A 22,362-nucleotide genomic window follows, 5' to 3' on the forward strand; every position below is an offset into this window, starting at 1 on the left:
ATAAGTACATCTATTTGAAAGTGTTGCTAATCCTGTTCTCATGTCCCTGGGATGTAATCTGTTTTGGGGAACAGAAATCAAACAAATTTTAAATGGCAAAATTTAAAAGTCTTTTGATTGTCAGAAACTAGAAGTGTTGTTGGACCAGCATGGAGAATCTTAAAACTAGGCAATTGGGAAAAAGGAACACCAGAGGAGTTGGCTCACCTTTTAGAAAATGGTACTTTAAAGAAAGTTTTAATATTTATTTGTATTTTTAACTAGATAGTAGAAAAGTCTAAGTTATGCTTCAAGAAAACGTGCTTATATCATGCTAATATCAAGCAGAGAGCTTTACATCTGTAGCTGACTCCTCCTTGTAAATGAGAAGTTAGCTAGACCTTTCTTTGGGAGGAGCTTCATCTCATTTTGGAGCCTTTTATGACTTATAGAAATCCAGTACACATTTGGAATGGGTAACTGATAGCTTCTCTCTATAAAGTGCCATTTTGGGGGTTGGAATGGGGCCAAGGATGCCTGGCAGGGAAAAATAAGGCAGCTTCACTTGAGTTAGCTAAGGCTTCAATATGTCTGATCAGCACAGGATGAAATCTAAGGATCTGGTGATGCTATTAACTTGCAGATCTAATGTGAAGCCTTCTAGCAGCCATTGTTGTTTCAGTTGTGATTGCTCACTTGGTATCAGCATATGAGACGATGTTCATAGCAGAAATCTCAAGACTTGTTTCTATTACTGTTGCTGTTTATTTCATTAAGCCTTACCAACTTGCTGGATCGGTGGAGGACTGTATGTAACACAGCAAAGCCTCGTGACAAATACAGTTTTTAAAGCTATTTTCACAGGGGTTTGTAGATAATTGATCTTGACATGCACATCTCTTTTAATATTCCATTGGTTCCAGAACATTATTAGTGATTTCCGTTTTAACAGTGTGTTTTCTTACGAGGTGACTGAACCGCTATTTAACCCTGCTATGAGAATGTGGCATGGACTAGCCCAGACAAGTGGATGTGCTCTTGGTAACTAGCATTCTTAATAAGCTTGCTTCAACCTGCTGTAAATTAAAGCTCTGTGATTTTTCTAGCACACAAGTGACTTAAAAAAATGCCTTGGTTTGTGAATAAAATAAATAAGCTTTTTGGTTTACATTCTGGTTGGCAGTAAATGAAATTTCAGACTCTTCACTAAGTTTGCCTTTAAACTGCTTAATGATTTTTCTTCCTGAGCAGTGCATTTGAAAATGTTAAGAGTGGTCAGTCATCCTTGGGTTTCTCGTATTCAGATGGCTTGTTTTGGAACAGGGGTGGAGTAGAAAGTTACATAGCCTCTGGAGATTAACCCAGTTTCACTTGAATAAATTTCTCTGCCTCTTGAAACCTGGTATGTGATGTATGGAATCATAATCGTAAATTTGCAAAGTTGTCGAGAAGAAGCACTTGCTGTAAAGTACCTGATATATGGAGGTCTCTAGGTGTGGTTTTTTTAATTAAGCCAGAGAAAATTGCTATTGTCTAGATCACAAGGTCTATAGTAAGGCCCTATAGTTGTCTAAGTTTATACTTCTTAACTGGCTATGAGGTAAAACTATCCAATCCTAACTAATTTTATCTTTCCCCCTTAGTTTCCTGTGTGGTCCTGAGTAAGATTCTTCATCGACATGAGGTTTAGTAGTCACATCTTTAGGATGAAGATTAAGTTGGCTATATTATTAACATACAGCATTCATAATCGCAGCAGTTTAGAGGCTGAGTTAAGGGAACCTCAGTTTTTGAGTCAGCCTGAGCTACATAGGGAAACCCAATCTTAAAAACCCAAAAAGGTATTATTTTATTTTTTTAATACCTACACAGGCTGATTCTTGGGCCGAATGTAAGACAACTGGTCTCTGATCCAGTTCCAGCTCCTCTGTTAGTCCTTATGCGTGAAGCTCCACTGTGGATTTTTTCTTGGCATTTGCTCTTCTGAATTCCTAACAATGGGATGTTGAAGTCTGCTTACAGCATTTTAGGACTTTTCTAGCTTGAAGTTTTAAGTGGTTGCTGAGAACCAGATTGTCGGGGTTATAATAGCAACAACTGTAGTCTTCATGCCAGTTTTTGTGCTAGTCACTTTTCTTGCTGTTGTGATCAAATACTTGACAAATGCAACCCAAGGAAGGGTTTGTTTTGATTCCCTCTTATCATGGCAACTGAAGCGAGAAGGCTGACCACACTCATCTGGAAACAAAGAGATGAATCTGTTATCTGAGTGCTTTCTCTCTTTATTTGGCCTGGAACTTCAGCCCATAGAGTTGTGCCACCACATTCACAGTGGTCCTCTCCCACCTGAGCTAATTTAGAAACAGGCTCCTAAACTGGCCCAAAAGTTTATCTCTTGTATGAGTCCAGGACCTGTCAAGTTGACAGTGAGTACAAATTGACCACCATACACTACATCTTTGAAAATATATTTATGGTTTATAAAATTTTAATTATATATTATCTTAATCAAATATTTATCTTTTAAAAAATCAATCTGAAGGCTAAATGCCCATTGATTCAACTAAAAGTCTTGAGAATCTGATCAGTATCTTTAAAAGAGAAGAAAAATTATTAGTTGCTGAACTATATTATGTATAAAAATGTCATTTTAAAAATGAAATCACAGTTATTTGAAAGTACTGAAAAGTAAAAAAAAAAAGCACTTTTTTGGGTTAAACTTTGGAATCTTCTTTACTCCTCTCATGATTATGAAAGCATATGCTGTTTCTTTCATAAACATACTCTAGGAAATATTCAGACACTAGAAAGGACACTACCATCTCCATCTCCTGAGAACTGGAGTATGGCTGAATTAAAAAAAAAAAGTACCAACTCCTTACAGAAGAAGTTTTTTTTTTTTTAATAATTTACTTAATTTTTATTTTATGCGCATTAGTGTGAAGGTGTCAGATCCCTTGGAATTGGTATTACAGACAGTTGTGAGCTGCCATGTGGGTGCTGGGAATTGAACCTAGGTCCTTTGGAAGAGCAGACAGAGCTCCTAACTACTGAGCCATTTATCCAGCCACCAGAGAAAGTTTTAAGACTGGGTAGCATTCCAACTGTGTTGTGGTTGATTATTGCTTAGTGTCCTTATCCAGATCTACAAATAGACAAAAAGTAGAGCAGAAACAATTATCAAGGGAAAGAGGAAGCTAACAGTTACTGACAAAGGGAATTCTAAATGTGTAGCTGTGATTATTGAAGAGATTACCATATTGAAGAGGAACTTTGTGCTCCTCCATAGGACAATAGGAAAGGGGCTGTGAGGACAAGCTCTATCTTGTCCAATTACAAATTTATTTGAAAGGAGAAAACCTTAACTTAGAATGCTGCTCCTGAGGTTCTCTGCTTGAAAACAACTGCCTGGGGAATTGTTTTCCTCACGTCTGCACACACATTGATTGGCATTGCTTTGTCTAGAGTCCCTAAACTGTAGCAAGCTTACAACAGAATGTGTCCTGCTGAGACCAGGTAATACGGGGCACGACCACAGTCCCTGCAAAGAAAGCCTGTGCCTCCACTGTGTGAAGCTATAGTGAGAAAACCCCAGGTACACTGGAAATTCCAGAATGTGGTTTATCAACTGAGGAAAAGCTGCATCCACAGAGTAGAGCTACCTCAGGAGAGATGGGGAGAGTGCTGCTCATAGCAGAGGTGGGGCGGGTGGGGCGGCCATCCAAGGATTCTAGCATCAGCCCCAGATACCCTGCTAGGTTCTAGTGTTGCTTTGGTCTGACCATTCATTTCTTTATCTGCATTTTATCCCCCTTCTGGAATGAGATACTTTACTTGTGTTCGAACTGTGTAACTTGGTTTGGAATTTATGGTAGTGCACAACTAAAGTTTTACCTTGACTCACAGAAGAGACTTTCAGCTTTGGACTTTTGAGTAGTGGTGGGACTTGAGACTCTGCAGACTTTCAGAGATAGACCAAATCCTTTTGCCGCATACGAGGCCATGACTGATGGGGACAAGGGTTGAAAGATTATGACTTCAAAGTGCTGCATTTGCCTGTCAGTTTGACAAAGGATGGACTTGTGGTTGTTAGTTTTTATGGTCAGCTTGATAGGATCTACAGTCACACAGGAGACAAACTTGGGAACGTCTATAAGTGTTTTTTTAGATTAGGTAAACTGAGGTGGAAAAATGCACCCCAAATACAGATGGTACCATTCCATATGCTGTGGTCCTGACTTGTATAAAAATGCAAAAGCAAAGCAGAGGCAGAGACTCATAGCCAAACTTGGGGCAGAGTGCAGGAAATCTTAGGAAAGAAGGGGGAGATAGAAAGACCTGGAAGCGACAGGAGCCCCACAAAGAGAGAGAGAGAAAAAATCTGGGTCCAGGGGTCTTTTCTGAGACTGATACTCCAACCAAGGACCATTTATGGAGATGGCCTAGAACCCCTGCACAGCTGTTACCCATGGCAGCTCAGTGTCCAAGTGGGTTCCCTAGTTAGAGTCACAGGGACTATCTCTGACATGAACTCAGTGGCTGGCTCTTTGATCACCTCCCCGTGTGCAGGCCACAGAGAAAGACAATGCAGCCATTCCTGATGAGACCTGACAGGCTAGGGTCAGATGGAAAGGGAAGGGAACCTCCCCTATTAGTGGACTGGGGGAAGGACATGGGAGATGAGGGAGGGAGGGTGGGATGGGAGAGGATGAGGAAGGGGGCTACAGTTGGGATACAAAGTGAATAAATTGTAATTAATGAAAAAATAAATAAATTTTTAAAAAAATGAGAAAGCAAGAGCAGCATTTATCTTTCTCTGCTTCCCCAGTGAGGCACAGTGTGGCTGCCGCCTCACCTTCCCTGTCATGGTGAACTCTGTCTCTTTGTACTTTTAATCCAACATTACCCCCCCCCCCCTTACGCCGCTTTGTCAGACACTTGATCATAGCGGTGTGACAAGTAATACATAAAGTAAGTAGAGTGGTACTGTTTTTCATACATTTGAAAATCTTCTTAACATCTGTCTTAATGGGAGACAATTAGATGCCATATTGTTTTCCTTCAGCATCCATCCTATAATATATTGTTTTGATTTAAGTATCTAAAGGCAATTTAGCCTCACCAAGACTAGTAGTCTGAAAATTGGTCTGTGTAGTAGCATTTTAGTAGTCTTTCCAAGTAATTATGAATATTATTTTTTGAGACTAAGCTAGCAGCTGAGCATTAGTGGTTTCCTGAATCTTGATTTCAGAGTGTGATCTGAATATGGCATTATACTCTTCTGGTGGCTTGCTTCATGCTTTGAATAGATCTACCTGTGCCACCGTGCATGTATTATACTTTGAGAAGTATTGGTCCTTTGGTTTATGAACATTTTCTAAATGTTTTATTATGTAAAATCAAAACCATGTATGTTGCTAAGCAGATTAACCTGTTAAATACTTGCCTCACAAGCTTGAAGACCCAAGCTCAATCCCTAGAATCCCTATTAAAAAAATCACCCCTTTAAAACTCTGGCTGTGGCGGTAGTCCACTGTTAACAGTTCCAGAGCTGGAGAGGTAGAATCAGACAGGGAACACTGAGCCTCGCTGGTCATCAGGCCTAGCCTACAGTCCAGTTAGAGAGTGTTTCAAAAAGCAAGCAAGCAAACAAACAAACCACAAGGTGTACAGTATTGAGGGGGAATAGCAGTCAAGGTTGTCTATAGCCTCTGGATGTGCACATGCGCAAACAAAATTTTTGAAAAAATTGTGTTGGCTGATATCACTATTGTTTTCATCATAAAAATCTTTATGCCTCATCATGCTCAGGATAGCTGATAGTTTTGTACTTTTAACAAAAAAATGATAATTTAAAAAATGTCATCTGAAAACTTAATTTTGCCATTGCTTAATTAATAATGACAGTCTGGTCCTTGATCTAGTAGGCTCACTTCATTCATTCTGAAGAAGATCTACCAAGTGCTCAGCTTGATGCCACCCCTAAGACCTGTGCTACAGTGTGAGCGCCATTGCCCAGCATGGAGCTGCCTTCTTGTACTTCTTGTCCTGAGAGTTAAACCAGGGACTGGTATGTGCTAGCCAAGAGCTCTGAGCACCCACCCATCCCCCTTTTTTCTTTTATTTTGAGATAGAGTGCTATGGTTCCCAGGCTAGTGTTTCACTCAGTCTCTAGCCTAGGCAGGCCTTAAACTTGCTGTGGCCCTGCCTCATCCTCTCAAGTAGCTGAAATTATAAACCTCCAAAAGGTATGGCCACAGATGTACTTGTAACAGCAGCATAGAAGCATTTCTAAACTCAGATGGCCCCTGCATTTCTAGGCGTGACTTTGATGCTATGAAGATGCCCTCCTGAGAAGATGGCAACAGCCTGTGTCTGCAGAACGTGTTTTGAGAATAGCTGCCATAGTTAGTATGTTCCTAGTAATTAGGTTCTGAAAGAAGATGATCTTCAGATGGATTTTAAGAATGTTTACTCACTGATGGAGTAGTTGCAAATGTATCCTCATGTAAACTTTTCTAAACAAAAGCCTAAAGGCAAGGCTTTATTAGTTTTTATAGAAGGAAAAACATGGATTTATGAGGTAGAATATTTACTGTAGTGAACTCTAGAAATGAATTTGAACTCAGACATACTGATTTTAAAAGTCTACTCCTGTTTTCATGTTTACACTATATTTGTGATATATATAAATTAATAAAAGTTAACCCAGAAAGGACATCTTTTGTTCTTTTGGCAGTCAACCAAAATTTTGAATCCTAATGCTTTCCTTGAATTGCTAAACGGAAAATTCAGTTGCTGATATTTTTTTCATGTCCAACTTTTTAGATGATGCCATTATTATGTTTCATTCATTGTCAGTGGACTGGAACAATCAGATATAAACCTGAGCATAAAATTGTAATCTTATTTTTAAATTATGAATGGTGTAGATAGCTCTTTAGTCAATCATTAAGGGGTGTTTGGAATAATTTAACTGCATAAACATTTTGTTGACACCATACTTACTGTTAATTTAAAAGTCCTCCATAGCAGAAATGATGATAATAAGTAATTTTAGCTTATAGATGCTCCTTTGGTCCACTGTTACAGTTCATGAAATAATTTTACTCAGACTTTGTATGCATTTTTCTATGTAGGCATCGTTATTACTAGTCCTACTTGCTAGCATAGTCTCTCTACTGTCGGTTGAGCTTCAGCCCCCTTTGAATCAGTATATCATAATGCCTTATTGTATATTTTATCTTATGCCACAACTCTCTCCTAAGGAGAAAATGCTGTTTAATAATGTGCCTATACATCATTAGGACGGGTGTGCTTCCTCCATTTCTTATTTCACTTGTCATCCCCAAACATTTTAAAGGTAACTTTAAAAACTTGCTTACAAACACTTTCAGCTGTACACATTGGGAGGCTGGGTATCTATAGGCAAGCATGTAATTGGCATTAATATCTTTTTATCTTTATTAACCAGTTTTCATGTATGCTCTATAAGCACTTGAAATGTCATTGGCTGGGGTTCCTGAAGGACAGTCTCACCTTCTCAGTATATTACAGTGCAAAGTAAACTATTTGGACAAAGAGCCTATAGGAGGACTGTCTTTGTGAGCATTTAGGATGAAGCAGTTTCTCATCCACAGATAGATATGTCAGGGGAAAGCTGTATTTGTATTTACAATTCTACAAAGCCTGGAATTTGTAAAACTGTTATTATTAATATGTGGTTGGTGTAAGTATATCATTAGAACTATTTATTTTAACCACAGTTGTTTTCATTCACTTATAAGTATTCTCTAACAATTTTCTTAGTGATAAAATTAGGAGGAGTGCTAAACACACTGACCCTGCTTGTATAATTCTTACAATATAAATCTTACAAGGACTTTGTCCTTTGAGTTACTAGTGTGATCTTTGTCTCAATTATTATACAACCATGTCTGTTTTCAGTTTAATTTCAGCTTTAAGTTGATGTTATTTGCTCAGGAGCCACCATATCAGCTCTATTGACTGATTTTTCTTCCCAGGGATTACCATCTTAGAAATTAATACACCCCAGTAATGTGCTTAAGTATAAAGGTTCCCCTTGACTAAAGAATATAAATAGTAGCATTATTTTTCGAGAAACCCAATACCAAAATATACTTGTAAAAACAACATTACTTTACTTTTGCAGTGAATTTTGTTTTTGAAGCATTTTAGTATCTCCTGGGTTTTAGAGCTGTATTCTGAGTTTCACTTAGATACTTTTCTCCCTGTGATAAATTGATATATGCATATTAATAAGAAGGCAGAAATACCTCCTATTATTGACAAACTTCTCATAGAACTAGTGGATAATTTTTTAGCAGTTCAGTGTGTAATGTTTTTGTCCAGGAAAACTTGGAACATAGGATAAATACTTTGGTCTGGAGTTGAGTCGTGTTAATTTCCCACAGTCAATATGTCACTGTTTCTTCGAATTATTAGATTCTGAGTATCACTTATTTTTCCCATTTGGCCAAAATGGACAAAATAAGGAATAAACTAAGTACCAGAAGATATTTTTAACTGCAAAAGATCTAGCCCAGAGGAAATGAGACACACACAAAAATAGATTTAAGTACTAAAGGAAGGTACAAAATTCAGGACTGTGAAAGCACAGAGAATCTGTTTCCCTACTGTCTGTCTGTCTCTATCTATCCATCCATCCTTCTTTCTTTGCTTCCTCCCTTCCTCCTTCCTTCCCTCCCTTCCTTCATACAGTGTTCTTCCATGCACACCAGAGAGAGCACCGGATCTCACTATAGCTAGTTTTGGGCCACCATGTGGTTGCTGGGAATTGATCTCAGGACCTTTGGAAGACCAGCTAGTGCTCTTAACCTCAGGTTATGCTGTGGAATGAGAGTTCCTCCTCCTCTTCCTTCTTTTAAATGCTTAATTAGCCAGTGAGGTTTAGAAATGAAATAAACTCCTACCAACTTTTCTACCTCTAGAAGGTTCTGTGCTTGATGCTTTGTGTGTCTGTCTTCTCAGTTGACATACACATTCCCTTAAGACAGATACTGTATCTTATATCTAACCAGAAACTGATTCCCTCATTTATTTAAGCAGCATTTACTAAGCAATATATAATTGAATGATGAAATAACAGAATCTTTTAGTTAAGATGATTTTGTTTCTTGTTCTTTGAGTTTCATGATTTCCAGACTGGCTTCAAGTTCAGTGTACAGACAAGGCTGACTTGGCACTAAGGCTCCTCCCGCCTCTGCCTCCCAGGTCTGGGGTTACAAGTGCACACTGTGTTTGTGTGCTGCTGGGGACCCCACTCAGGCTCGCTCACACTAGGTCAATACCATCAGCTGAGCTGTAGCTACATAAGTTGATATTCTATGTGGGGACCTGTGTATGTGTTCTCTCAGTGATGATGGAAACTCTAAGCTGTCCTCAAACTCAGAGGCACACCTGTCTCTGCCCAAGTACTAGATTAAAGGCATGTGTCAGCACGCCTGGCTAGACATGACGTTTTTCAGCACAGTCTGTGTATGTCAGCACACATCACATGTGGTTGAGTGTACTTGGGTATTTACGTAAAGTCTGTATTTTCCATCCTAATATTTATCTTAAAATAATTAGCCTATTTAAACATGTTTGAATTCTAGTTTGCCTCATCCACTATTGTCTGCTGCCTATGAATTTATTAATTTGTAGATATTTGGATTTCTTCACTTCAAGTCACACTAATTCACACCTCCCAGAGTTACCGAAAGAATACTTTGAGTGTGTCATGGATACCATATTTTATTTCTAATGATAAAAGAAACTTTGACTTTGGTTATTATTACATAAGTTCATGTATGTCCCTTTTAATTTGCCTGAGGCATACACATCTTCCTCAGGCTGTGTAATGGTTTTGTTGATTTGAGTGCTGGAAATCAATTGAGCATGCTCAGCATGTGCTCTTCCACTAAGCTCTACCTGTAGCCTTTAACATTGTTTTGTTTAGTTTTTAAGAATGAGTGTTTTAAAAACACTCATCCTATGCGTGTTTTCCATGCAAGTAAGTATACCATGTCAATACATATCACACAGAAGTTTGAGAAGGGTATTAGCTCCCTTGGAACTAGAGTTACTATGACTGCCACCAAGTGCTGGCTGCTGAGAACCAAACCCAGGTCCTCTGCACAGCAGACTGCTCTTAACCAGTGAACCTCTCTCTAGCCCACCTTAATGTTGTTTACTTCTTTACGTAATTAAAATAACAGGAAATATCAGTAGTCTGTAGACACCGGAGGTGACTAAACTAACATGATAGAAAGTACCTTACAGAATGAGTCATATGTAGCATGCACTGTGTGTTACAACACTATCAAAGTGTTACGATAATCACCATGAACTGTTGGCATATAAAATTGTCTTGTTAAGCATAATTCTTTGAAGTTTTTCTTTTGCTTTGTATTTTCTTCATAGGTTATACTAATTCTGAAACAGATAAAAATTTGTAAGTGTATTTTCTTAAAATCTGACTTTTTCTTAAGTTAATTGATAATTTTGAAACTTAAAGTTCAGTCATTTTTTGTTGCTCAATTTCAGTTTAAACCTCAAAATTAATTTTGCTTATTATCAGATATACTATACACTTTATTAGACATAAATGTCTAATAAATGTTATTTAATTGTTTTTGCCAAACAAGACAGATTCTTTGGATAGTGTTTAAGATTATAAAAATAAGGACTGTAAACATAATGTAAACCCTTTTAAGTTCTAGCCCTTATAATCCTTAAAATTACATAGTAATACTGATGTATAAATAACATTGTAACTATGTAGTAAAATAAAAGCACCATTGCCTCAACACACACACTCTTCCATATGTCCTTTCTAGGAAACTGGGGTCTGATTCTGTGAATAGCAGAATCATTAGCAGACTTTTTTCTCCCATCTGTTTTCTAATGAAAATTAGTCTTGACTACCACAGTTTTAATTCTTGAGACAGGATCTGTCTATGCAGTCCCAGCTGTTCTGGATCTCAGTGTGTAGGCCAGGCTAGCCTTGAACTCCCAGAGATATATCTGCCTCTGCTAAAAGGGATGTGCAATCATACCTGGCTTACCAAAATGTCTATTTATGGAAAAGTGTTAGAATGTCAAAGCCTTCTTGGTAATGTAATACCCAGGCAAATGGAGTAAGCTCTCTAAAATTATTTTAAAAAGAGAAATCTAAAATCCTTTTATGAAAGATAGGTACATTTTGTTTAAAATGATGCATTCTATTTTGTGCAGATGTGTCTTGCTGAGTCAGGCCTCTCTTATCCCTGCCATCGACTTACCGTGGGAAGAAGAACCTCCCCTGCGCAGACCTGTGAGCAATCAGAAGAGGTAAGCCTGTGTGCCAGCTTTTCGTTCATTGACCTGAAGGCAGGTGTCTTTCACGCCCCTACCCACGTCCTAATCTTTCTTTTCTCTACATCAGTGATATGGTAAAGTTAATGTATTGTGAATGATGTCTCAGTCAACTTTTGAAGGAAGAAACTTTCCATGCAGGTTTATTACTCAATTGTTTCTTGTTCTGTTAGTTCCACATTTCAACATATCGATTTCAGACAGACTTTTTTCAGATGATTTTTTACGCGGAATTGACAATTGAACAAAGAAATTTTCAACCTGAATAGCTGAGTGAATTTATTGGAGTTGAGCCTCAAGGTTCTGTAGTTTATAAGTAGACAATATTAGACTTACAGCTACATATTCAAAATCAGAGCTGACAAAGCACTAAATAATTGGCAGCAGTATACACAAACCTTATAGAGGAATGCGGAGGAGCCAAAAAGATGAAATACATTTGTTTTAATTTGAACAACTGAGTTTATAAAGAGCATAAGATATTCAGAAACATTGTCTTAATTCTGTTCCATGGTATAGGTAATATTTCTTAAGAGGATGGTAGAGAAAGCATACATATTATAATTGTCTGAGACCTATTATATACTGTGAAGTCATTGTGATTTTAAAAGGATACAATATTATACTTTTGTGCATGCCTACTATTGGAATACCTAAGTGTATAAGAAAGACTTTTTAACAAAATCAAAGAGAAACAAACTTCAATACAGCAGCATTAGAGGACAGCTTCATAGAGAGATTGTCCAGACATGAAATCCTAGAGGAGGCACTGAATTTGAAAGCTTTTAAGTGTTTCCTTTACTTTTACTTCATGTGCATGGGTGTTTGTCTGTAGGCATGTCTGTGCATCGTGCATGTGGTCCATTGGGTGAGTTCTGAGAATCAGACCAGGCTCCTCTGGAAGAGCAGCTAGTGTCTCAGTCATCTCTTCAGCTCCTGGGAGGCACTGAATTTGTACTACATTTTAAATTAAATTGAACTAACAACCAAAAAAAAAAAAAACTCATTTAGGGCAGTAGTTAGTTCTCAACTTGTGGGTCATATCAGATATTCTGCATGTCAGAGATTTATATTCTGATTCATGAAAGTAGCAAAGTTGTAGTTATTTTGTAGCAAGAAAAATAACTATGGTTGGGGCTCACCACAACCTGAGGAACTGTAGTAAAGGGTCCCAGCATTAGGAAGTTTGAAACCCACGACTTAAGGAGAAAAAGTAAAAATTTTACTCTTAAGGAAAGGAAAACAACAACAACACCAAAAATAAAAACAACCAAACCAATTATATAGAATATATTCTGTGCTTGCTAAGATCTACAATGGGAATGAATCTTTCATAAAACCAAGAAAGGGATGCTAGAAAGTCATTCAATTTGGCTCCTGTGCTTCATGCTGTAAAAGTTATTGGCTGCTATAATAACACATGATAAAATGTTTAGTTAAGTTGGAAATAACATTAAGTTTATGTATAGCTACTTAGGAGGAAGATAAAAATATATGTTTGATACCATTTGAGATTTTAAGTATCCATTAGAGATCCTGAAACATCTCCTCATGGATAAGGGTGGGGACATGGTCGTTTTTACATATATATCTAAACAAATTGTCTAGCCTACAAAAAATAGGTCAATTAAAAAAAATACAGATTCTCCCATGTCTGAATAATAAAGAAAAGAAAATTCTCAACAAACTGTTAATAAGGAGACTAAATAGAAAAAAAAAGATCAACAAAACTCAGATTTCAGTGGTTTTACTTCTGAATTCTATCTATTTCTTTTAAGCCCTTAAAAACATTAAAGAAGGAATATTACAAACTTATTCTTATTAGACTAACATTATCATGCAAAAGCCAGGAAAAGGCAAGTCAAGGAAATTATAGGCTAGGGCCGTTGATACATGCAGATGCAAAAATACTAGAACACCAATTCAACATCACATAGAAGGTTTGCCTACCATTATTGAATAGAGTTTATTTCTGAGATGCCATAATCAGGTTAATAATCATGAAACACCTTATTAAAAGAATATGAGGCAAATACCATGTAATTATTACAGTGGACTTTCACATATAGAGGAAAATAACCTCAACAGGAACCTGGAGCCAATATCATATTAGAGGTTAAAAGTCACAGATTTTTCATTTATGCTTAAGACTCAACTCTGGCCGCTTCTGTTTCACATAGAGCTAGAATCTGAGCCAGATCAAGAAAGAAATAAAAGTTGCACAAACAGGAAAGAAAGAAATGCTCTGAGTTTGCTGAAGATGTGGTCTCACCCTCTTGCCCAGAGTTGCTAGAACAAAATCATCAGTAAAGGTGCAGTTTATAAAATCAGTATACCTAGTGAGCTACTCAAACCAAATTATGAAATTTATCTCATTGACGGTAGCTATACATTTATATAATTATATATTGATACAAATAAACTCAAGAAGTTACAAAATCTCTGCATCTAAAACATTGAAATAAATTAAAAAAGACACAAGTGAATGATAAAATGTTCCGTGTATATCCAAGTGTGACGGCACACACCTGTAATCCCAGCACTCAGGGAGGCAGAGGCAGGCTGATCACTGTTAGTTTCTAGGTTCGAGGCCAGGCTGGTCTATAAAGTGAGTCCAGGAAAGCCAAGGCTACCCAGAGAAACCCTATCTTGAAAAATGAAAACAAAAGAAAAATTCCATTTGTATGGATTCTAAAAAATAATGTTGTTGTCAGACGGTGGTGGTGCATGCCTTTTATCCTAACACTAAGGAGGCAGAGGCAGGCGGATCTCCAGACGATCTATTGTTGTACAGGATTGTTTTAGCAATTCTGGGTTTTTTGTTTTTCCATATGAAATTGAGAATTGACATTTTAAGGTCTCTTAAGTATTGTGTTGGTATTTTGATGGGAATTGCATTGAATATGTAGATTGCTTTTGGCAGGATGGACATTTTCACTATGTTCATCCTACCAATCCATGAGCATGGGAGATCTTTCCATCTCCTCATCTCTTCTTCAGTTTCTTTCTTCAGAGACTTAATGGCTTTTTCATACAGGTCTTTCACTTGCTTGGTTGGAGTCACACCAAGGTACCCATTTTGTAGAACCACAGAAATCCCCAAATAGGCAAGCAAATTTGCATAGAGAACATTCCAAATAAATTATACCACCTGATTTCAAAATATAAAGTAATGTTGTGTTAGTTTAAGATCGTTGTCCTGAATAAGCATGCCTTTTATCCAGGCTCGTGGGAAATGGAAGCAGGAAGAATAGGATGTCAGGGGTGGTCCCTCCACCCTGGGAGTTCACAGCCTTCTGAGGCTGTGTGAGGCTCCTGACGTTACAACAGACATTTGTACCCCGATATAGTCGCTCACCTAGAAATGAGTTCAAGAGTTTACCCAGGGCATGAGGGTGAGGATTCCTAGTTTTAAACCTTGAGGAGAAGGTGTAGGGAGGAGGTTTCATGTCATTGCAGCGGAACTAAAGGTCTGGGTCAGCTGTGCTCTAGTCATCTTGCTGCTGGTGTTCATCGAGGACTTACTGCATATAAAATGGGTTTACCAATGACACATCTCCTTACATACATTAATTCCCATTGTTGCCCCAAGCTAACGCTACACCTGGTGTATTTGACATTGCTTACATGGTTTGAAAATATCTTTGAAAATATCTTTGAAAATATCCCAGTTGATATGATAGATTAGGATTTTTATGAACTCTTTCTTTTAGCCATTTTTAAAAGATTTATCTCTATATCAGCATTAAACTTGCTATGCCAGTTATTCATTATTAGATTCGTGTTCTCTCCATTATCTTGGTTCTACTACTGCTAATTTTTCTGTAACGCTGATCTAGAGGGAATGGGTTGCTCTTGGTTTTTCCCATCTCCAACTCTGAGTCTTTTGTCTCATCTTTAAATAAAACTGAACAAAACCAACAACAGAAAACTCCAGGTGGCTCAACAGGTAAAGGTGCTTGCTGCCAAGACTGACAATCTGTGTTCTATCCCTGGGACCTACACAGTGGAGGTAAAGAACCAGCTCCCACAAGTTGTCTGCAGACCTCTTGAAGTGCAGTGTGACACACAGGGCTTGCCGTGCATGTGTACATACACCATATACATCGAGTTAATAAACCCAGCAGACCTGGCCCTCCTCAAATCTTCTCTTTCTCAGTAAGCTGCACTGGAAGACTCTACTTCCTTAGCTTCTGTTGACTCCGTTCATCATCGACTGCTTCTTACCATGTTGCTAAAATTGAATGAAAATTAAAGTGAGCTTATTAATAAATTTTATAAGATAGCATGCTATATCGTGTTGTTGGATTTTCACAGAATTTGAAGGGGTTGTGTTAGTCACACTTTGAAGACATTTAGAGTCATTTGCCATGTGATATGATATGCAGCCCTAACACTGCTGATTACAAATTCAAGCTTCTTTGGTTGCTGATGGCTTTTTCCATAGTTATATTTTTAAGGTACATGTAACTTTTATAAAGAAGTGTATGCGGATAAGTATAGGTATGTACTTATACTTGCCCTCTCTTCTTCACTTCCTCCCCCACAAATTCCCTCCCTGCAACAAATAGAGAGAAGACCATTATGTAAAACCCCAACAAATCAAGAGTCACAGAGAACAAGTGGCCTGTGGATTCTAGCCCCAGCTGACCCATCGCACCTCAGAGAGTGTGGTGGAAAGATGGGAGTCAGAGAAACAGGAACTTTGTGGTGAGATTTTTTTCTCCTTGAAATGTCAGAGAAGTTACATTAATCAAGTCTCACCAACATGGTTGCCTAAGTAAGACCTAAACAAGAATGACACCAGTTGACATGGAAAGGGAAAGTCTCATGGAGCTTCATCCCTAGACAAACAACAAAGGAATGCTGACAGTGGGAGAAATGGTCTTCCCAGGAAAGAACCCCCAAATTCTTTCTCCAATACTAAGTGGTCAACTGTGAAATCATGTACATACAAGTAACATTACATGAATTGATCAGATTTTATTTATGTATTTAGCAACAAGTAAAGAATTAGAGGCCATGAGTTAGAGACAGAGAGACAGACAGCAAAGCTAGCAAGGGCATAGACAGGAAAGCTTGGAGGAAAGAAGGGGGTCAGGGAACGGATTATATTTTAATTTCTTTTTTTTATTAATTACACTTTATTCACTTTGTATCTCCCCCATAAGTCCCTCCCTTTTCCCCTCCCCATCCCACCCTTCCTCCCCCTCTTCACACATGCCCCTCCCCAAGTCCATTGATAGGGGAGGTCCTCCTCTCCTTTCTTTTGTTCTTAGTCTATCAGATTTCATCAGGAGTGGCTGCATTATCATCTTCTGTGGCCTGGTAAGGCTGCTCCCCCCTCAGGGGGAGGTGATCAAAGAGCAGGCCAATCAGATTATGTCAGAGGCAGTCCCTCTTCCCATTACTATGGAACCCACTGGGACACTAAACTGCCATAGGCTACATCTGTGCAGGGGTTCTAGATTATCTCCGTGCATGGTACTTGGTTGGAGTGTGAGTCTCTGGAAAGACCCCTGTGTTCAAATTTTCTGGTTCTGTTGCTCTCCTTGTGGGGTTCCTGTCCTCTCCAGCTCTTACTATTTCCCACTTCTTACATAAGATTCTATGCACACTGCCCAACAGTTGGTTCTAAGTTTCAGGGTTTGCTTTGATATTCTGCAGGGTAGAGCCTTTCAGAGGCCCTCTGTGGCAGGTTATCCTAGCTTGTTCCCTGTTTTCTTCTTCTTACATGTCTATATGAGTGAGTATATACCGTATGTGTCTTTCTGCTTCTGGGACAGCTCACTCAGGATGATCCTTTCCAGGTCCCACCATTTACCTGCAAATTTCATGGTTTCCTTATTTTTCATTGCTGAGTAATATTCCATTGTGTAGATGTACCACAATTTCTGCATCCATTCTTCAGTTGAGAGGTGTCTGGGCTGTTTCCAGCTTCTGGCTTTTACAAATATATGTTTACTTATATAGACATATAACACAGGATAAACCTACTAAAATCTGTACATCTAAAGAAACTAATCAAGAGAGAGGACCCTGACTAAAATGTTCAATCCCCATCCAGAAAGGCAAAGAGGAAGGACATCAGAAGAAGAAGAAAACAGGAAACAAGCTATATTTTCATTTCAAAGAAAGTTTTTTGAAAAAAATTTCAGAGAGTATATTCTGATCAGTTTCCCATCTCTTAATTTCTTCTCAACCACTCAACTCTTCACTGTTTCTTTTTCTTTTTTACAATGCAAGCAAACAAACAAAACAACCAAAACAAAGACACACCACAAAATGGAAGACACAATATCTAAATAGAGAACACTAAAACAAAAGATGCCTAGACAAAGCAATATTGAGACCAAAAAAGTCTACAAAAATACCATTAATTCCTTTTGTGTTGGCTGTCTACTGCTGTCCATGAGGTCTACCCTGAATTGTGGTTAATATACCCGGTGAGAATTCGTTGGAGAAAACTAATTTTTTCTTTCCGGGTAGGTTTCATGCAGATAGGTTCTTGGTTGGAGTGTGAGCCAGTGTCTTCTTAACTCTCACAGCTCTGGACCCGCCTGGCTTGAACATGTTCAGACATTGTACATGCCTGCTGCCTCAGTCCCTGTGAATGCATATGTCATAAGGCCTGCTCTGTCTGGGAAGCACTGTTTCCTTGGGAGTCCTCTGTCTCCTCTTGCTCGTACAGTCTTTCTGTGTTCTCAGCTCTGAGGGGAGGGCCGGATAAGTGTGCCGTGTCTTACTCTCTGCACATTGTCCGGCTATCCCTCTCTGTTTTAGTTCTCATCCAGCATAAGACAAAGCTTCTCTGCTAATGGCCGAGTGAAGCGCTGATCTGCTGAGTGTAGAGTTATTTCACTGCTGTGTTCTTTAGCAGAGCAGTGCTAGGAAAGGATCCCATCTCATGGAGTAGGCCTTAAATCCAATCTCTGCTACACCTAAAACTCATAATTCAGTTTCCTCTTCTGAATTCCATATTTTTAAATATCAATTTCTTTGCTAGATTTTTCCCACACCGTGGGCAACTCTTGGCATTCGCAGTGCTCCCAAGTGGACTCTACAGCAGTGAAATCTGTCAAGTCTACCTTAAGTACACACACTGTGTGGAGATTTGATGCCTAAATCACATAAGAGGTGGTTCATACATGTCTGCTTAAGGAAACGTTTGTTTTAGTTATTTTTGTTTTAATGCTAAATATTAGTTTTCAGTTTTTTATATGAGTCAGCTGCTAGCCTTAAAGTGTGTATGTCATAACATATATTGCTCAGCATCATAATTGTGTGCATAAATCATAGGGCCATTGGAAGGGCATAGCCTGTTATCTTTTGAACAAGTCTAGAGAGTGTAGTGGAGATTTGCAAAGTGAATAGACTAGTTAAAACAGTATCTCAAATTTTCATAGCTGTTTTTAAAACCTTAATTAATAGATTCTCAAGATTCAAAGAATTTTAGTGCAACCATAACGGATACTGAAAGACTATCTGTCCTCATCAGCAAATATTAATGAAGGAAAAAAGATTTTTCCTCCCTAAAAATGTTTATCTCATTTTTTTAGGGGGGGAAAAAGCTTTATCTAACCTGTTTAGGTAGCTGATAAGAAAATGTGAAGAGATTGGTAGTTCCTTATACATAATTAAGTAGCTCATTCTTGCAGATACTTTAATAATTCATATTTGAAATACACTTTTTTCCAATAAAATTGGCTTTTATATACCTCCATTCGAAGAGGTTGTATTTGTACGATTTCCTTTTCTGAGGGAATTCCATGCTTTGTGTATAAACTACATATTGTGTCATAGAGAAAATTCAAACCATTGGTGATGAAGGGAGGCTCTGTTTCTATGGGAAGTAATATTGAAGGCTCCATTTGGAGAATCATGATAGATATAAAACAATCAGAGAAAGGAAGTAAAGAAAGAAAGCAGTATGTAGGAGGTATCCTCTTCTTCCATTTTTCTGCCCTGTGTTCCTTAACCTTCATTCTTAACCTGAGTTTCTTAGAGCGGTAATGACCACTAAGGAAGAGTAAGTGGGTGCTAAGATGGTGGGCTAGCCCATGGAGGCTGCAAGGATGTTCTCTGTTTAACCCTTAATATCTTTCCACTTGCCTGTGAACCTGACTAGAATTGGACAGGAACATGTAGTGTACTTAACAGATTTTGAGATCTTTCTTCTTTAAGCCTCAAAGTTAAGAGAACTCCATGTTGTAGATATTTGAGTGAATGAAACACACAGTGTTCAGAGGCATCTTACACAGTGTTTCTCGCCTTTCTCATGCTGCAGTACTTAACACAGTTCTTTATTTTCAGAAGAACCCAACCATAAAATGATTTTTGTTGCTACTTCATAACTATAATTTTCCTACTGTTATCAATTGTAAATATCTGATATATAGGCAGTGTTTAGCAACCCCTGTAAAAGGGTTTTTCGACCCCTCAGTTGAGAACCGCTGATCTTACAGATAATATTCTTACTATGTTGTTTTGAAAATGATCTCTACCACATTGCTCTCAAATGGGCAGGGCTTAGAGGATCTGGGCTCTTGAAACCAAGTCTGAGGAATTGAATTCTATCCCTGCCACCCACATGGTGGAAGGAGAGACCTGACTTCCAGAGTTTGTTCTCTGACCTCCACCTGTGCACCCCGGCATGTGCATGTGCACACACAGATAAATGGATGGACGGACGGACGCATGGATGGATGGATAGATACATAGATAGATAGATAGATAGATAGATAGATAGATAGATGGATGGATGGATGGATGGATAGATAAATAGATGATAAATGGATAGATGATAGACAGATAGATACGATTTTTTAAATGGAAAAGAGTTTTGAATTTTTAAAGTGTAGCGTACATTAAACCAGGAGGAGATCTTGACTGTATAGAACAAAATTAAAAGGTTAGGATTATGATTATATGTAAAAGTTAGGCTTTTATAATAAAAGTAAAATCCTAAGATGTTTCAGCAGGACCCAGCTATCAAATGGCTACAAAGAAAAAAAAAATAAGGCAAAATTATTCAGTGAATAAAGGTACTTGCTGCCACATGTAATGATCTGAGTTTGATGCCTAGAAACTACATAGTGGAAGGAGAACTGACTCATAAAAGTTGTCCTCTAACCTTTACACACATCCTGTGGCACATATACTTACACACACACCTACATACAATATAGTAGTCTATTTTTCCTAGTACATATTTGCTTTTAAGTTACAACTCCTCAGTATAGACATAGTTTCTGTTATTTTATAACTTAAGTACATAGTACCATATTTTAGAAGGAAAAATTCTTTTAAATTTTTTAATTAATTAATTTGCGCTAATTGTGATTGCAGATTCTCATTCCTTTCCTCCTAGTCCCTGCCTTTCACTCTCCATTAACCCCCCCCATCTACCCTTTTTCCCCTCTTTCTCAGAAAGGGGGGGTGTCTCCCATTGATATCAACCAGCTTTATCATATCACGTTGCAGTAAGATTAGGCACATCCATTGTGACTAGATAAGGCACCTAGTTAGAGGAAAGAGATCCAGAAGGAGGCAGTGTATTCAGAGACAGCTCTGCTCCTGCTCTAGGAGGCCCACATGAATACCCAGCTGCACAACTGTTGCATATGTGCCAAGGGCCTAGGTCTGTCCCATGCTGGCTCTCTGGTTGGCATTTCAGTCTATGTGAACCCAATGGGCCCAGGTTAATTGATTCTGTAGGTTTTCTTGTTGTGTTCTTGACCCTCCTCCCTGGCTCCTGCAATCCTTCCTACCCTTCCACAGGATACCCCAGGCTCCACTTACTGTTTGGCTGTAGGTCTGTACCATTTCCCATCAGTTGCTGAAGAAAGCCTTCTGATGACAGTTACTCTAACCTGCTGGCTCCCAGTATAGTGTCAGGGGTGGGCTTTCTCTTTTTCATGGGTCTGGCCAGTCACTGGTTGGCCCTTTTTTCAAATTCTGCTCCATTATTTACTCCTGCACATCTTGTAGGCAGGACACATTGTGGGTCTGGGGTTTTGTGTTTCAATTTCTTCACTGGAAGTCTTGCCCTGTTCCAGAAGATGGCGGGTTTTGGCTCCCTATCCCCCATTTCTAGGGTCATCCTCATAGATTCCTGGGAGTTTCCATTGTCCTGGGTTTCTTGCTCGTCCCAGAGATGCTCTGCCATCTCTCCTTCTGTCCTCTCCCACCTCATTCCTCCTTTCCCATTCTTCCCCCAATCCACACACCCCTCAATATCTAATCTATTTCCTCTTCTCGATTTTTTTCAAACACCACCACCACCACCACCTCCTTGGGCTCTTTTTGTTATTTAGCTTCTTTGGGTCTGTAGTTTGTAACTGGCTATCCTGTATTTTATGCTATGTTTGTCACTCAGGATGGTCTTTTCTAGTTCAATCCATTTACCTGCAAATTTCATGATTGTTAAAAATCATGAGGCTGGTTAACCGATATTCTCTGCAAGAAGTTTATTAGGAGGGAGGGGGGAGCAGAACATGGAGAGAGAGAGAGAGAGAGAGAGAGAGAGAGAGAGAGAGAGAGAGGAGAGGGAGAGGGAGAGGGAGAGGGAGAGGGAGAGGGAGAGGGAGAGGGAGAGGGAGAGGGAGAGGGAAAAGTGCAGGGGTGCCGAGAGAGAGAGAGAGAGAGAGAGAGAGAGAGAGAGAGAGAGAGAGAGAGAGAAAGAGAAGAGAGTGTAAGAGAGACTAAGAGTGTAAGAGAGAGACCACCTGTCAGGGTTAGCTCTTTAGGGGGCAAGGTAACCGCGCCTTCCAGGTGTGGTCACCTGGCTGGTGACACATGATGACATCATAAGTTGCTGGGTAACCCAGGAGCAGGTTGTGTTCCAAAATACTAACATTGATGTTATTGTTTTGAATGGCTGAGTAATAATACTCCATTTTGTAAATAAATGTGCCACATTTTCTTTATCCATTCTTTGGTTAAGGAACATCTAGGTTGTTTCCAGAATCTTGCTAGTATGAATAAAGCTTCTTTGAACATAGC

At 38.7% G+C, this 22,362-nt stretch overlaps 1 protein-coding gene across 1 annotated transcript in view; it reads left to right on the forward strand.

Moving 5' to 3' along the window:
* Faf1 (Fas associated factor 1) overlaps nt 1-22,362 on the forward strand; it is a 294,629-nt gene that overhangs the window by 153,003 nt on the left and 119,264 nt on the right. Inside the window, exon 9 of the mRNA XM_060366116.1 lies at nt 11,239-11,334. Within this exon, the coding sequence (XP_060222099.1) occupies nt 11,239-11,334 (96 nt within the window). The remainder of the gene's footprint in view (nt 1-11,238; nt 11,335-22,362) is intronic.

The sequence above is a fragment of the Meriones unguiculatus genome, chromosome 12 (genome assembly GCF_030254825.1).
Source record: "Meriones unguiculatus strain TT.TT164.6M chromosome 12, Bangor_MerUng_6.1, whole genome shotgun sequence".
Lineage (NCBI taxonomy): Eukaryota > Metazoa > Chordata > Mammalia > Rodentia > Muridae > Meriones > Meriones unguiculatus.